The sequence below is a fragment of the Glycine max genome, chromosome 4, assembly GCF_000004515.6.
Source record: "Glycine max cultivar Williams 82 chromosome 4, Glycine_max_v4.0, whole genome shotgun sequence".
In the NCBI taxonomy this organism is placed as follows: Eukaryota; Viridiplantae; Streptophyta; class Magnoliopsida; order Fabales; family Fabaceae; genus Glycine; species Glycine max.
This window is the reverse complement of record NC_016091.4, coordinates 19,246,936-19,265,067: the sequence shown is the minus strand read 5'-3', so window position 1 is coordinate 19,265,067 and position 18,132 is coordinate 19,246,936. Positions and strand designations below refer to the sequence as shown.

Genomic DNA, 18,132 nt, shown 5'->3' with positions numbered 1-18,132 from the left:
TTAAAAATAAATTCTTAAAATAGGATTATCTATTTCCTTTATTTTTTAATTTATTCCAATTTAATAAATCAGTTAATCTATGGAGAAAAATCTTGCAATATTCAACCATTTTAAACAAAATACATGTCCATCATAACATCATAGTATGTAGTGGACGGTTGTAATTCCTATGTTGAAATTGTGATACAGAAAATAGGCAGAATAGGCTACAAAACCAAATGGAGTACAGTCTGTTATCTCCCACTTACTTCTAAATAACTCTACCAGTCACCCCCACAACCTTAATACCATTAAGTGACCTATACCCATACCCTTCCTCGCCCACAAATCCCAAAAAAATCTTTTCCCCAAAATACTTAAAACAATTTTTTTTTTTAAAAAAAAGTTCCTCAATTTAGTTTTTTTTTTCTTTTAGTAATTTTCCCTTTACTATATATATAGTAATGAGGACTCTAGGGAAAGCACCAAAATCCAACCACATCAACAGCCATGAAAACCACACTCTTCTCACTCTCTCCCTTATTCCTGTTCCTACTCTTCTCCCTAGTCGAAGGACTCACCCCCAAATGTGACACCCAAGACCATGGCTCAACCCTTGAAGTTTTCCATGTGTTCAGCCCCTGTTCCCCATTTAGGCCACCAAAGCCACTTTCATGGGCAGAGAGTGTCCTTCAGCTGCAGGCCAAGGACCAAGCCAGGCTGCAGTTCCTTGCCAGCATGGTGGCTGGGAGGTCAGTTGTGCCCATTGCCTCAGGCAGGCAAATTATTCAAAGCCCAACTTACATTGTGAGGGCCAAAATTGGCTCTCCACCCCAAACCTTGCTCTTGGCTATGGACACTAGCAATGATGCTGCTTGGATCCCTTGCACTGCCTGTGATGGCTGCACTTCAACCCTTTTTGCTCCTGAAAAGTCCACCACTTTCAAGAATGTTAGCTGTGGTTCTCCTCAATGCAACCAGGTTAGTGCATATTTGGATTAAAGTTGGCAAAAGTATCTCAAGTATTACTTCTCCAATATTGAGTTTTAGAGCAAAATTTTAGTTTTAAACATATTTTTATCGGAGGGTAATCAAATATGACCTCAAACTAATATTACTTTTAAACATATTTTTGGACCCTCAAATCCAAAATCCAAGCATACCCTTTAATTGTGAACTTTACATCACCACATTTTGTTAGTTCTTTCCATTTTACTTCTTCTGAATTCATCATGTAGGTTCACACTCCACATTCCATGAATAGAAAGAAGACAAACATTATAATGTCACGTAGATGTAACTTTTCAGCTCATTTTTGCTGTCTCCTTTCTCCTTTGTCAGTTTAAAACGGATAGCACTCATGGCTTGCATGACTAGGAGGAAAAAAACAAAAAATAAAAACGAAAACACCATTCCAAGATCCAAATTAATTTACCGTTTTTTGGGGTGATGATTGATTAACTTATAATTATTGCTTAAAGTTATTTGGTCCCTTGCTCTTTTAGTAATTAACGAACCCACTAGGGTCAGGCTACTGTTTAAAGGTTAAAAGATTTAAATAATATGCGTGAGAACTTAAATTCTATCTTTACGATTATTGATAAAAAAAAATGCTCTTATAGTAACTTGACTGCAATGGGAAATTTTGAAATATCCAATATCGTTACTTACAGAATTATTTCAGTTTTTCATTGTACACAACTTTACACTGTTTCCTTATTGATTGAGTTTGTTGTGAAAACTTATGTAGTATACTCAAACCAGGCTAATGGAATTATGTGCAATTAAAATCAAGTGATAGATTTTATATCCCCAGTAGAAATACTCTATTGTACATTTTCTTTTCATATCATATCATTATAAATATCTACACATTTCTCTTGTATCTTTTTAACTTTGGATGCATACTGCAAGGAGTGTTTATGTATCATTTTTTTGTTAAAATTATAATGCATTTAATATATTTTTTTAAAAACGAAATATGAATCACGTGAACTCGAGTCCCACTACATTACATTTGTGACGTCTTTTATGAGTGTAGTATATTAAAGATTGTGATAATTGCCAAAGAATAGTGAGGATTAGTTTTGGATGGCCCAAATTGATTTTTTGTCATTGGTCATTTTCTTTTTCTTGACGTGGAAGGAGGGTAATTTCACTCCAATGATTCTCTTCACTATCATCACATAGAAACATGCATTCCCCTTGTCCCATAGCGGGTGGGGTTGACTTGCTTTGCCTATTTCCCAATCCAACAAATTCCAAAATCTACAAAACTATGTGCGCTCTTTGCCAGGCAAGGGTTCACGAGACTTGTTTTTTTTCCTAAAGCAACTTTTTCCTAACGTTGTTGTTTTAATGTGAACATTTTTTTCAGGTACCCAACCCCAGTTGCGGAACCAGCGCGTGCACCTTCAACTTGACTTATGGTAGCTCCTCAATAGCTGCTAATGTGGTCCAAGACACAGTTACTCTAGCCACTGACCCTATTCCTGACTACACCTTTGGGTGTGTTGCAAAGACTACTGGGGCCAGTGCACCACCACAGGGGCTATTGGGCTTGGGCCGAGGCCCATTGTCTCTGTTGTCCCAGACCCAAAACCTCTACCAGTCCACATTCTCCTACTGCTTGCCCAGCTTCAAATCACTTAACTTCTCTGGGTCGCTAAGACTTGGGCCTGTGGCCCAGCCCATAAGGATTAAGTATACCCCTCTTCTCAAGAATCCTAGAAGATCTTCACTCTATTATGTCAACTTGGTTGCAATTAGGGTTGGTCGGAAAGTTGTCGATATTCCTCCTGAGGCGTTGGCGTTCAATGCGGCCACCGGAGCCGGCACCGTCTTTGATTCTGGTATTAATGCCTTTCTACCTAGACATTTAAGAAGAGAAAAATTCAAAGATTAAAATGCAATTTAGGTTATAAGATTAGTTTAATTACAATACTTTAAATAATTGAATTTGAAATTTGAAAGTGGTACAATTTTTATATGCTTTGAGCAAAGTTACAATTTTTAGTATGTGTTATGAGATATGGTGATCATATGATTACTTTCCTCGAGATCTTGGTGTGGCTTTTTCCTATTTCCCATTTTAGTTGCAAAACATAGCGTGGTATCTTGAGTAGTTGCATGATTGTATCCTTATCCCATGTCCGAATTTTCAACATGGAAGTCGAATTGAATGCCCATGTTTTATTTTCTCAAATGAAAGGCATGAAATCAGGCAAAATTGAAACAAACTTTGAGTCAAAATGCTCCACGTTATATGAACATACATCACTCTCACACCATGAGGTGCCCCGCATGCCTTTTTTGAAAAACACCTCACATAGTATAGCCTCTCTTTTTCCTTTGTATTTTTCCTAGAAAAAGAAAAAAATCAATTGAAAAAAAAAGGCACAAATGAACAACATAACTATAATACTGTTAGAATTTAATAAGAATGTATTGAAAAATATTAATATCTTTCACACTATTATTATCGAAATATAAATTGTGATAAGATTATTAACTATTATAATAATTATCTTAAAATTAAAATCATATCTAAAGTGACTTGTACGTTGTGAACATTTAAACTTAAAACTTACTTTAATTTGTTGCTGAACATTGTCAGGCACGGTGTTCACCCGGCTAGTTGCACCCGCGTACACAGCGGTACGGGATGAGTTCCAGCGACGAGTCGCCATCGCAGCAAAGGCAAACCTGACAGTGACATCCCTAGGAGGCTTTGACACATGCTACACAGTCCCAATAGTTGCACCCACCATAACATTCATGTTCTCAGGCATGAACGTGACCCTGCCAGAGGACAACATTCTCATACACAGCACTGCGGGCAGCACCACATGCTTGGCCATGGCTTCGGCTCCAGATAACGTGAACTCAGTGCTCAATGTCATAGCCAACATGCAGCAACAAAACCACCGTGTGCTCTATGACGTGCCCAATTCAAGGCTTGGAGTTGCTCGTGAACTTTGCACTAAATAAAATGGTTAACACCTAAGTTGTCATGATACTTTGGTGACAACGATATTGTCAAATTAATTGGCTATTGCAAAGTCTTTTGGGTATTGATATTTCTTCTATATTGGTGAGTTTGGATTTAGGATAATGGTAATATATAATAAGGTTTCATTGCTAACTATATAGTGGAAGATTTTGGCCTATTATTTATGTTATGGAATTAAATTTGTGCCTAAAGTTCAATCGTATTTATAGCTTTGTAATGGGGCGTGTCACGGGTTTATATGTCTGTAGCTCTTTTGTCTTTTTTATTCAAGTTGATTGAATTGAGATGAGATTTCAGTATTTAGATAATCGTGCAAGTTCACGGGTTATCATGTAATAAAATTCTTATTCTTCGCTCTTTAACGAAGTTTTCTTTGCTTGAAATCTTTAATCGTGAATTCTTATTTTTTATTATTTATGTGGAAGTTAAAATTTAAAAATATATATTTTAGAACATTTCACTAAAATTCTTAACATCTATAATAAGTCTTATTATTAAGGATTAGAACAAAATATCTGAATCCATAGTTGATTCTTGATCAAAGTATTTTTTGACAATTGTTGAATCACAAACCACTCATGAATAATATAATAAGTGGTCTTATGATTCTTCCTCAATCAAAATCTTTTTATTCCACAATGAGACCTTCGTAACTCTTCGAATGAGGAGAAGAGAAATTATGTGCGACAACTCAGTATATTGGGAACTATAATTTTCTCATAGTATATTAACCTAATAGGGTTTTCATTATTCCCTAATGGTGAAACACTAACATATGCATATGTTCATTTAAGTTCATATCATCTTATTTGATAGTCTAACAGACTCACTTAATTTGACCACATAAAATAAAGTCCATTAATGATAAATAACTAATATGATTATCTTATAATATTAGCTCACTTTAATTATTGGAATAAAAAATTCTAACAATTTTCCACTTGGACTACATATTATAACAATCATATCACAATTCCTTAGGCACGCATCCAATCGCTATTTATCTTTAGATTTTCACCTTAACAATTTAGTTTATCTCATGTATCAATAATGGAATCCTACGACTTTCATCACTATGTCAAATGTGACTAGACCCCAATGACCACCACATCAATACACTCAATGACATAGATCAATATGGATGAGTATCATGAAAATTACATGTAATGTGATCTCAATTATGTCTATTTCTAGTTGGTCCAACTTAAGTCTTTAGCGAGATCAATATTAAGTCCTTAAGTGCAATTTAAATATTTCACGTAAATAAACAAGTTTCATAATAAACTTATATACCGTAATCTTTATTTATGCAGAAAATCAAACACATGAAATCTAAATCCAAACATAGAATATAAAGACTCTCACTAAACCGAGGCAGCAACTGAAACAAGATCATACAAACAACATATACACTCACGCTTTAAGTGTCAACCATTAGTTAATGGGTTAGCTAGAATATTATCTTTTCCTATATATGTTCTATAAAATCTTTATTTTCTAAATTTTTTCTTTAACAATTAAATATTTTATGTCAATAACCTTTGACTCCGTTGAACTCCTATTGTTATTGGAGTATAACACTGTCAAGTTATTGTTACAATAAATACTTAATGATCTATTAATGCTTGTAACAACAGGCAAGCTAATGAAAAAATTTACCAGTCATATCATATGGTTCAATGTCTCAAAGCCATAAGTGGTAATAACTTAATGAAATTTACAATACCATTGATGGAAAATCTATTTAAAGTCATAGATGGATTCCTTTAGTTTGCACACCATAAACTTTGAATTACCTTAACAAAGTTTCTTGACCATATTATTTCATCAATGTTGTCATTTATAAACATATAGTCTTTACATCCATCTAATGCATCTTTAAATCAAAATAAGTTATCAGTGTCATTATATTCCTAAAAGAGTCTTTCTATGAAACCACTTTTAAGAAGTCTTGGGCAACAAGACAAGTTTTATATATCTCAATACTACCCTTTTGAGTCCCTTTCAATTATAGATATCTGTTTACAACTTATGGGGTTCGCACCTTCATGTAATTTGATGATATTCCATGAGTTATTGTCAACTATTGATTTTATCACATCATTGATAACATTAATCCACTTTTAAAGGGTTAGAACATCATATGACTTAACTAAAGTTGATTAGATATTCCTCAATCAACCTAATGTAATATTCATGTTCTTAAAGAAATACACCATAATAATCCAAAATTGTACTTCTTTTTCTCTATTGGATCTTCTAAATGACACTTCTTGAGATTGTTGCGTTTGAACCATAAGTGAAGCTTGAGGAGGAATCTTGGTGTTGTCTTGCACTAGAATAATGTCAGGAATAACATTGTTATTAATTACTAGGTCCGTTACAAAGACTTGTCGTCTATTAATAACAAGTTCTTCATCAGAGACAACACACCTTATGTTTCATTCCCCTCCAAACTCAACTTCCTCAAGGAATCTTGCATTCTTGTCTCAAAGAAGGATTTTATAATGAGTTTGTGAAACTACAAGAGCATTCAATGTAACCAACAAAGTAGTAACTAATTATCTTTAAGTCTAGCTTTCCTTCATGTGGCCTATACTTCAACCGGACATCCCCAAATGTGCACGTGTCTAATGTGGCCCTTTCCTCAATCCATAGCTTGTAAGGGGTTTTAGTACCCAAAGTGGCTTTGGTAAAGAAGAATTATACTTCTTAAGATATCCTTAAGAGTCTAGTTTTGTTATTCCACAACTCTTTTGATGTTAGGTTAGTCCAACATTGTATATTGCGGAACAATTTCACACTTATTGAAGAAAGAAAGAAATGGACTCTAAACGTTTCTCGCCTTATTTTTCATATCTACCATAGTATTTACCATCACTATAACTTTCCAATTTTCCATGTGTGTGTGGTAGACAATGTTATTGCTTTGTCATGTGATTGTGTAGTGTTTTTAGACTGTTGAAATGGTAAAAAAAAAAAGATGTTATCAAATGGTAAAAAAAAAAAGATGTTATCATAGGATACCTAGGTATGGTTAAAATCTTAAATTTTTAAGCTAAAGTCTAGAAAGAATAAGGATAATTCAAAGAAAACTCTCTAGTCAAATATTGGTCAACTCATTAATGACCTAGATGTTAACAATTGGATTTTGGTCTAAAAATAGAAATTAGAAGCTTGGAAGAAAATTAGTAATTAATATAAGTAAAGCTAGAAATTAAGTGGGGATAATTAATGTTGATTAATGGTGATCTAGATTCCATAGAATTAGAAAAGGGGTAATTGAGTCATAAGAGTTTAAAGTGGATGACATTTTTGTAAATGACTATATAAATAGTTTAAAAATAGAATTTTAGTTTAATTAGTGGTGACCAATTAAAGTGTCTAATTATATGATGTAGAATAATTAAAATAAGTTAGAATTGTAACACCTTGAAAAATTACAGCTCAGACTGACAAAGGATACTCTGTTGTTTTATTCGTGCATGTATGAATTTAATTTCAATAGTTATATGTTTTTAGTCATATAATTTCGTGCTATATATATATGTGTGTGTGTGTGTGTGTGTGTGTGTGTGTGTGTGTGTGTGTGTGTGTGTGTGTGATTAATTTAGTAAAGCTTGACAAAGAAATAGAAACTGTCTAAGCTAGATTTCCATCTATGCAAGAATTGCACTGTGCATTGAGTCACAATGTAATTTGTTTGTGTAAGTAGACTTTGTACAAGGTTCACTCTGAGTACACATATCTGAAGGAGGGTTAGCACACTAATCTAGAAGATTAGGATAAGATTTACCAGCTTTAGTGAAAGTAGTTTTTACCATTTTTGGCAAAATTCTACTTTATCCTTTTATAGTTTGTTTTGGAAAATTGCAAGAAGCCATACAAGGCATGGCTGAGCTCATGGAGAGCACCTCAAGGGCTGTCCAAAATGCCAATTAGTCATATTAATGGCCATTCAAAGTGCTTAAATTAAGAAGATAAAGATTAGGCCTTGCAATCCCATTGATCCAAGCATTTCACCTACAATAAGTGTTGTTTTTAAAAGATAAAGTCTAAACCGGTTCTCCCATTTTACTGAAGCTTTAAGAGAAAGAGGAGACCATATTTTTCTTCTTCTTCTTCCATGTTTTACCAAATGTTCTTAAGCCCTTCTTCCATCAAGCTTAGGTAAGTGACCTCCATTTTCAACTCTATGCTTGATTTTCACTTCATTTTCTTGGTTTATTCTCACTTGTAGTTTCAAAACCTTACTTTGCACTCTTGAAGATTGAAAACTTGAATATAAAATCTCTCATTCTTCCTTCTAAATTTTGTGGAGACTACCAAAGGTAAGGGGGTCTCTCTAACTCTTGAACCATATGCTTGTTGTTGTTGTTGAACTTCCTTGAACATGTTCCTTTGAAATTTTTGAGCTTGCCGTCATGTCCTGAATCTGTGTGCTGAGTTGTTTTCCTTGAGTTTTTATGCCAAAAAGTTCTTTGCATGTTGAAACATATAGTTAGCCTAAAATTTACGCAAATTGGAGTTTCCTAGCAAAAGTTACAAAAAGAACAAGTTTAAGGACCTTTAGTAAAATGAATTTTTTTTATGAATTTGGAATGAGAGTTACAACAGTATGGACTATTTTTATTAAAGTTTTGACCTCAAAAATAATTTTTTTAAGTTTGAAAATATAGGGTAGCATATGAGATTTATGAAAATATGACTCCCAGAGCACCGAGAGCACTAAAATTAAGTTAGGAGAAAAACTGTGAAAAACCGAGTGACAAAGTGATTTTAGACGATAGATAACTTTGAAATCAGTGCCTCCATATAAATTATCTTAGAATTATTTATTTTCTGGAATTGTTGATTTATTTATTATTATATTGTTGAGATAAATGCAAGATCTGATGACTGATGCATGTTCTGAAATTGTAATAATTCTCTGTTGATAAAATTACTGAAATGTGTGCCTATATTCTATTATGATTATTGAATGATAAAACCTATATAGAGTGTGAACTTCGAAAATTATATATGTTGCATGAAAATTTATTTGTAGTATATGTGTGTGTTTGTGCATATTGTCATTTTTATCTGTACGTGTTGTGGTTTAGGTCCGAGGTAGTTTTACCCTCGGCAAATTGTTTGTTATGTTTTTTAGATAACTATAATTACAATCATTATGTTGTCCGATTATTTTGTGTGACAAGTGGTTTTACCGCTTAAGGGGCCATGACTGGTTCCCTGAAAGTAGTTCGCAGGCTTGAGCCTCGTCTCTCTTTCTTGTTTGTTTGTTTGTACACGTCCATTAATGCATGTGGCACGAGGGCTACGTGCACGATGCAACATCAAAAATCAAGAGGATTGGATAGAGATTAAGGAACCATTGGTTGTATTTCCTTTTGTGAGAAGGTGAGGTTACGTTGAGGAAGTGAATGATGGACAAAGATACATGGGGTATAGTGGGTAGAGAGATTCAAGGAACCTAGGGGAATTAGCGAGTGGTGACTACCCGACATTTGGTGCACTCATTTGGCGGGGTGATTCACAGGCCTCACTTTGCTAGTCCTGACGGGCTCTGAGACTATGCTTTTTGAGTTGGGAGATGAGGGGTTGGTATACGATGTATCCGCATGTAGCGATCGCTCCCGATTGTCATTAACATGATTTTGTAAGACCATCAAAACCTGGGAGGATTGGTGGCAGTGATTGGTCCTTGTAGTAAAATAAGTGTGATAGTTGCGCGCTTAGGATGCGAGAGTGTTGTTTGTTTAGATAACCACATGCAGTGGTTACGTAGATTGTATGCTTTAATTTTGTTTTACTATTGCTTGTTGTTTGTGGCATTCAAGGAGTAGAGGACTCACCCTTAATAACCAGCAACTTTTAGGTACTAACAATGCCGAGTACATTGAGGCGTCTGTGGGCTCAGTGTAGCTCACCAAGAGAGCGGGTATAGCCCTATACCATAACCTGGACTACATGTCACACTTGCCATACTTGAGTCTATGCAGTGCTAGCTAATAGACCAGATACAACGTGCATCGAGTATACCCAATGGAGGTTACAGAGGATCGAGGTAACCATTCAAATATGTCATCCGAGGAGATGGAGGAGTACCGGGAACTATTGAGGTAGTTGGAACTGATGTCTGAGAAGGAGAGTGATGATTCTCCCAAGGACACGTCTTAGTTAGTTTTATACTTCTAGTGTAATAAGTGGTCTGCTCTGGTCCTAGTTTCTTTACTATTTTGATGTATTTTGAGAGATATTTTCTCCACAGACATGTATTTTGTTGTAGTAGGGATGAAAAATGTATTTTGTTTATTATCACACTATTATGTGTTATATCTATATATTTCCTTGTAACACTACAAGTTTTATTTTATTTATGTATGAAAACTAAATTACTCTGCATTTACATTTATTTTAATTCAATGCAACTATTTAGCATTTTCCGACTATTGCGTTTTGTAATAAAAAAAATAGTATATGAAGATGTTTTTATTATTTATAAGTAGCGGTAAAAAAATTGAAGCGTATTTCTAATATAAAATAAATTAAATCATTTTCAAACAATATTTTTAGTTTTAAATTTGAGGTGTTACAACCACACTTAGATTTGATAGCCTTAATTTTCTTTGCTAATTGAAGTTCAACTAGCTTTGAAAGACTTGAAACGTCTAGAGGCCGAGACTTCTCATAAATTAAACAACGAGTAATTGTCTATGAACTTAACATATCTTTGTCCATTTCGTGAATTTGTAGGGAAGAGACCAAATATATCTATTTGTATTGGTTCTAAGTCATCCTTAGCTCTTTTGGCACCAAAATTCCTTTTGTTTGTTTGTTTATCCTTACACCTAATGCAGACTTGAAAATCTAACAAATCTAAGGATCCAATAATTTCCTCTAGCACAAGCCTTTGAATTCTCTAGTTAGAAATATGGCCTAAGTGCTTAAGCAATAAAGTGGTAGAATTCTCATTAAACTTATCTTTTGTACCACATGTCTGTTTGTCGTATTTCACAATAGGAACACTCAAAATAGAAATAGATTAAATTTCGTCTAATAGACGATGCAACAATAACTAAATGTTGTCATTGTCCCAATGTCTCAATTAAATTCAAATGAAAGGTCGTTAAACACAACCTAAATATTCCTATATGTTCAACAATAACTTTATTGTCATTGTCCCATATAGATGAATCTTTCAGTATCACTTGGCAAATGACTCCACAGACAACTACATAAACATACTTATATATGAGTAGTAGTATCAAAATCTACCTACCAAGTGTTCTTCGGAACAAAAACTAAATTTACTTCATGAGAAACAAAAGTGAGAAGTTAACCCTTATTCGCACACAAAACAGTGCATTTGGTATACTTTTACTTCATATGCCTCACCTTTTTACAAAAGTAATAGGTAGATTTCTTATCTTGATCTCTTGTTTCTACTCTAATCGAGAAAAACTTTATGCAGTATCCTTGACTTTCTTCCTTTTCTTATTAAAAAAGACTTAGTTTGATCCAGAATCATGATAAATAAAGCCTCATTAAAGTTTTCCATAGTTAAAAATGTTTTGTCCAATTCCATGCAATTGAGAAAATTCTCAATTGACTCCTTTTAAAATTCAAAGTTTGTACCATGCAACTTTGAAATTCCAAAAAAAAAAAGAGTAGTGAAAATAAGAGTGGTAGCAATAACTACTAATGAGAGAATAATAAACATACAATGCAGAGTTTATCTTTATGATAAATTTAAAGACACAAACAAAATACCTAGCGCACCATTAATTCTCAATCTTTGGATTGAAAGGACTAACTGCAAGTGATACTCTTAACATAATGATCAAACATGCGTGATAAGTCCTATCAAACAATGGTTGTCTTTGGACACTCCATTTTTTACATGGAAAATTATCCGGTGATAAATCCTGTTAAATAATAATTGTCTTTGGACACTTCATTAATATAATATAGATTTATCTATAAGCTCTATGACTTGTAATAGAGCTTATGCTTGATAGAAAGGTTATTATCATATAGAGTTAACGAATGAGATGAAGTTGAGTTCATCAAATAAAGATGAAAAATGACAAAAAAAAACATTCATTCCCCTTCTATATCTTACATCTATAGTCTTTTTGTCCTAATGTATCTCTTTCACAATTAAGAAAAATCTTGAATCTTGGTTTGTTAATTGGTAGAATACTAGACAATTCGAAATTTTCTTGAATGATATTAAAGGAAGGAGTATTCTAAAAAATTCATAGAATTTGAAGAATTGTTTTTCTTAGATGACATGTTAAAGGAATGTTCAGAAACACATCTACAAAACTTGCGTACTGAAATCTATAAAGAAACAATCCAATTAATCAAAACGGGCAACAAAGATCGTATGAATACGATTTTGCACTTCTCGACAAATATAATTTGTTTCTTTATTCTAACCGGTTATTCTATTCTTGGTAATCAAGAACTTGTTCTTATTAACTCTTTGATTTCAGATGTAAAACCAATCATTATAATCACCGCACGTTTACCATTGTAGGCATGTAATCCAACTAAATTGCGTCTTCCTTTGAGACAAACACAATTCACATAAATAATTACAAGCAACATCTAAGTAAATTCAACAAGATTAATCTACACAATAGATGTTACTTTGATAATATGTTGTTTCAATTAATTCAACAAAAAATACAAAACAATTTTAATCATTTCCAAGGTCTTAAATTTACACATATTTCACATATAAGTACAAAACCCAAAATTATGTATATATCTACATCACTGTCAAATGATGATATGATTACCTAATAGTCTTTGAGTGAGAGACGTGTATCACAAAATGTACAAATTCAGTTTTATCCACTGATCATTAAATCACAAATAATCTTATGAAAAATTTATTTTATAAGACTATAAATCAATGATTCCAAAATAAAATATACTTCCCTTAAAATAAGAATCAGCAATATATATACTTCAAATTTCATTATTACTTTCACAAAATAGCAATTTGAATTACATTATAATGAAATAACAAATAAATCGTGCTGTGAAATAAAAGAATTAATGGCATCAATCATTATCTAATGATTCATAAATACTAAAAGAAACTTTCTTTAATTCATAAACCATATATTATCTGCTGATTCAAAACAATATAAAAAAATCCCAAAAAATATATACTAAACATGAATCAACAACATATTATTGATTTCAACATTACTTTCAAACAAATCAATTACATCACGATATAATGTAAATCACAAATCATGCCTTACGCAAGATATTGGCGTTGTTATCAACCATTCCCTAATTCATGAATACCCTAAAAAAGGAATTCGCACAATAGAATTCTAATACGGGTCCTTGTGCTTCTTTTTTCCCCCCCTTTTCTGAGTGATAAGGATCTGCATAGAATTGTTAAGCATATCTGATTCATAAACAAACCTATAATTCATTCTTAATTATAACAGGCTTATTGTAAACACTTAATTTATACCTTTACCAGAGAACATAAAAAAAAAAAACATTTCTGGAAAAAGAAAATCGAAACATTCCTTATCATATTACATGCTTTCAACAGAGTATATATATATATATATATATATATATATCCACGAGAATCCTTATACACTACATTATAAAAGAATGGCAAAAGAATATAGACACCATTCACAAAACAATAACAGCATCGACCATTATTCACCAATTTGTAAATCTATATAATTATACATTGTTCAAGAAAATCCTATGCCGGCTTAAGACAAATGAAAAACTCCAATCCTAATAATCAAACAAACAAGATGCTGATACCACTTGTTAGAAATTTTTAATCTTTAATTAATTCTTATTCTTTATGGGGAAGGTAAAATTTGCAAGTGCATATAGAATAATTCATAAAAAATTTTATGATCTACAATATATTTGATTATTAAATATTAGAATAAAACACATGAATCCGTAATTGGTTATTGATTAAAATATTTTTTAACAATGGTTGAATTACGAATAACTGATGAATAATGTAAGAGATAATCTTATGATTCTTCAACCAGAGTCTCTTTTATTCCAGAATAAGACTTTTGTAACTTCTCGGATGAGAAGAGAAATTATGTACAAAAATTCAATATATTGGAGACCATATTTTTCTTAGAATGTGTTAATCTAATAGTATTCTCATTATCTTTAATGAGTTAATATTGACATCTTATTTAATATTCTAGTAGATTCACTTAATTTGATCACATTAAATAAAGTTAACTAATGATGAATAGTTAATAACTAGTGCAAAATACACATTTTAGAACTAAAAAATTGTTATTAGAACGGTTCAATGTTAAACCGATCTAAAAAGAGTTTCTTTCTAGAACAGTTGAATATAGAAGTGTTCTAAAAACTCATTCCCCATCCATTCTCCAAAACCCCAAAACATGATGCACTGCTGCCCAAACCTTATTTTGTGTTCCCCTTCCTTCAGCCTCAGTCGCATAGTTGCATCAACGCCCTATGCTCCTTCATCACTTGTTGATCACAGCGATACCAAATCTGCAACCGCTACGCTGCGTTAAAACCCTCGTCACTAACACGCTCGTTGAAAGTCTCACCACCGCGGTTGAGCGAGTTGCTGGTGAACCAAATCTTGGCTGGCGAGGTTCGTTCTCAGATCCTGCTCTCGAACCACTGCCAAGGGGTGCTTCTTCGCTTGCTTCAGAGCGCCCGCGGCTCCTCAGCCACCACTGTATGCTGCCTTCTTCTCGTTCCGGCAAACACAAACCAAATGTAACTAACCACTGTTGGCAACTTTTTTTCTTTTGGTTTTTTATTTTTTGATATCGGGTTTCTGCTAGTTTGTTCGCTTTGCAGAAGCAAAGGTTGAACGGTCATTGAATAGTTCTGCTGATTTTTGTGAGAGTTTTTGTGTAGTTTTGGTTTTAGTTTTCGCAATATGAGGGTTTTGGTTTTAATTTTCTCAGTGGAGATCTAGGTCTTAGTAACGAGGCGAGATCTGGACCTCGTCCAAACCCTTCTTGGCTTCTTCTAATGCCGCTGCTAAGTATTCATATAAATAAATTAGTTTACTGTTCTATCTTCCTACCTATCTTAGTTTTTTACGGAAAGATTATGAAAGCCTGTGTTGTGTGTGAGGGGTTGAGTTTTTCTTCTATTTTTTTGCTGTCTATGCATTTGATTGAACTCTGATTCTTTTTTTCTTTTTACACTAAGTCTTTGTTTCTTATTGCATATATGTGAGAGTGACTTCAACCCTTTACACTAAGCTCTCTTTAGATGAGGCAATAACAATATACATGATTTGAATAATGTTCTGTGTTCCTCTTTATTTGTGCATTGTCATTGCATTATTCCATATTTATTGGCTAATAATCCATGCACTATTCCTCTGCTCCACCCCTATTCCTAGATTCTGAAATTGGAAAGAATATACAAAGATATGGAAGAAAAACTGCTCAATCGGAAGTCGTGTTCGAAGATTGCTAATTTGTTTGTGTACTTGAATGAATATGTTCTAGAAGAAAGTAGAAGTATAACAACCATGCTTAAACCCCTATCCCTATTCTGTTTTAAATGAATTTAGATTCACCTTTGAATCATTGAATAGATGATGCCTATGTATTTGATATGTTATGATGTGGTTTAATGTGTACTTGCTGAATTTTGACTCTTACTATACAAGTCTATCTTCAAAATTGCTATGCAACCAATCTATAATGTTTTTAACTTAGTCCTTTTACCCTGTTCAAGATTTATATGTTAGATTTTAAAACCAATTTCTCTCAATTTGGACATTTCTATGATTTATAGTGATATTTCTTTAAGATATATTCAAAATGAAATACGTGCTGGAAAACTTATATGTAACTTGGGTTTACCATGCATCTAAGTTGTGTAATGCTTGAATCCTTGCCTACGCATGATCCCCTAACCATAGTCTGTCTATAGTATATAAATTTCAAACTAGAACCAAGTCTTTTGTCATGGTTACAAGTGTGTTATGCATGAGTCGCTGGTGCATCTAAGTTGTTTTTATATTTTTGGAAGAAGGGTTCATTTGAGGTTAAAGGGGAAGCAAAGGAGGAAACTAATCTTTGTTTGGCAGCAGCAGAATTACATCTTTCGCCTCTTCCGACTAATCACTGCAGACTGCTCGTGTTTTATACTGTTGTTGTTTTATAATATATCAAAATTTCACACGTCAGATTTTATTTGGAGAGCAGAACCTATGTAGTATGTACACAGAAACAGATGCTTAGTTACTTAATTTGGTATATAAGTCATGATGCTTTAAGTGACACAGAGAGGATATTTACAATTTAACGAAATGGTTTAGTTGGTAGTGTGTTGTTTTGAACCTTTTTTTTTTCCTGTTAAATAATGGTTTCTACATTTAAGTATTTTGATGTTATATAAAATGATAATTATTTCTTCAAAGTAAATTCAAACAAACATGCACTTATACTTTTCTTCTGCTACTCTGGCCTGGTTACTGCTCTTTTTGTTTTTAATCTTTTTGAAGCATTTTGTCACATATTGAAGGATTCTCTTGACACTATAAGAATTCCTTTTAGTTTTAGTTTTTACAAATTGATATGATTAAGAGTGCGTGTAAACTATGCATTTTGCTCTTAAAAATGAATGGAGCTTATTTTTATTGAAGAGAAGATAACAAAAAGGGACTTAAAAAAAAAGGTCCCCAATAATATTTTATGTCCTTATAAAATAAATAAAAATGTTCATTTTTAGTCTTAAATTTTTTTGGTATATTTCTAGTTCTTATATAAAATTTAAATATATCATTGTTTTGGCTTGGAGTTAAGTTTGGATTAATTGAGCCTAACTCCAAACCAAATTAAACAATGATATATTCCAATTTTAGTGACACTAAAAACATGCAAATTAAAAAAAAATTCAAGAACTAGAAACATACTAAAAATTTTATAGGATAAAAAAAAAACATTTCTAATTTGAAAATCCTTTGGGATTTTTTTTTGTTAACACTTGTCATCCCCTACCACACTCTTCTCCTCATCACTTAAGTGACACAAACAACCTGAGAAATCTTTGCCACATCAAATGATCAAATGAGGAGACACATCCTTAATACAGTAGCTTGTCATCATTTTCACTTCTTGGAGAAGAAACAACGACATTTGTTCAGTCAGAGAATAGATGCGGTTAAGAGATCCCATTGTTCTAGTAGTCGTCGAGGCCACTAGAGTCAGGGTACCAGAGGCAGTTGGCGATGATGATGGAGTGGATCTTGATACTGAAGTGTTGTGACCACTTTCAATAGTGGTCGATGAGCTTGTCATCGAGGTTGTCAGGGAACTTCTTCACGTCATTGGCAATTTTATATAATTTCACCAAAAAGAAACTTAATTATTTAACAATTTTATATAAATTTGACTTTTTTTTTTATTCCTATAAAATTTGAAATGTTTGTTTTTGGTCCATGAGAATTTTTTATGTTTCTAGTCTATGTAAAATTGAAATATATTATTGCTTGGATTGGAGCTAGGCCAAAACGGTGGTATATTTTAATTTTATAGACATTGAAAACATATAAAAAAAATATTATGAACCAAAAATAGACATTTTGGAGTTTATGCTAATTCGTGCACCCACTTCAACCAACTGAGCTAGACCCTCTTGACATAATTATAAAGTTACTATATATATGTATATTATATAATTTTAAAAAAATATTTTTTTAAATACTTATATTTTAAATTTTATTATTATTAAAATAATTTTATGGAATTTAAATTAATTCCACATAATATACTTTATTTTATACATGTACTTTTGTATTGGAAAAGATAATTATTTTTCAATAAAAATAAACCTTTTAATTTTTTATCTAACGATTTTTAATTTAAAAGGAATTTATAAGTTGAAAAAAATCAAAATTGACAAATAGCCTTTACTTCTTTTTTTTAAATTATATTTAATTTAAAAGAAGCTTTTAAGTACAAAAAATTTTAGATTTTACAATTATAATTATTAAATATATTCCATTAATAGTATATTTAATAGACTTTTTGTTTCAAGTCATCATTAAAAAGATTTTTTTTATTAACTAAACTATTATTTTTACATTTTTAAAATTAACAGTTTTA

At 32.3% G+C, this 18,132-nt stretch overlaps 2 protein-coding genes and 1 long non-coding RNA gene across 3 annotated transcripts; 2 read left to right on the top strand and 1 right to left on the bottom strand.

Moving 5' to 3' along the window:
* Window positions 1–225: 225 nt before the first annotated feature.
* LOC100784561 (aspartyl protease AED3) lies at window positions 226–4,353 on the top strand. Its single transcript, XM_003522852.5, has 3 exons — window positions 226–960; window positions 2,357–2,831; window positions 3,596–4,353. Exons 1-3 carry the CDS (start codon window positions 490–492, stop codon window positions 3,967–3,969), a joined length of 1,320 nt encoding a protein of 439 aa, XP_003522900.1. The 5' UTR covers window positions 226–489; the 3' UTR covers window positions 3,970–4,353.
* Window positions 1,903–3,710, bottom strand: LOC121174711 (uncharacterized). Its single transcript, XR_005891008.1, has 2 exons — window positions 3,570–3,710; window positions 1,903–3,341 (listed from the first exon to the last, which is right to left on the bottom strand). It is a non-coding gene; the product is annotated as an uncharacterized lncRNA (long non-coding RNA).
* A 10,057-nt stretch (window positions 4,354–14,410) lies between the features above and the next one.
* Window positions 14,411–16,305, top strand: LOC102666582 (uncharacterized). Its single transcript, XM_006578366.3, has 2 exons — window positions 14,411–14,776; window positions 16,058–16,305. Exons 1-2 carry the CDS (start codon window positions 14,504–14,506, stop codon window positions 16,187–16,189), a joined length of 405 nt encoding a protein of 134 aa, XP_006578429.1. The 5' UTR covers window positions 14,411–14,503; the 3' UTR covers window positions 16,190–16,305.
* The last annotated feature ends 1,827 nt before the right edge of the window (window positions 16,306–18,132 follow it).

Excerpts from the sequence above, each read along its gene's own strand:
- LOC100784561 (XM_003522852.5), top strand. The coding sequence starts at position 490 with ATGAAAACCACACTCTTCTCACTCTCTCCCTTATTCCTGTTCCTACTC. Across the intron at positions 961-2,356 it reads GTTCTCCTCAATGCAACCAG|GTACCCAACCCCAGTTGCGG; the intron begins GTTAGTGCATAT and ends CATTTTTTTCAG. Across the intron at positions 2,832-3,595 it reads CGGCACCGTCTTTGATTCTG|GCACGGTGTTCACCCGGCTA; the intron begins GTATTAATGCCT and ends GAACATTGTCAG.
- LOC102666582 (XM_006578366.3), top strand. The coding sequence starts at position 14,504 with ATGCTCCTTCATCACTTGTTGATCACAGCGATACCAAATCTGCAACCG. Across the intron at positions 14,777-16,057 it reads CCGGCAAACACAAACCAAAT|GGTTCATTTGAGGTTAAAGG; the intron begins GTAACTAACCAC and ends TTTTGGAAGAAG.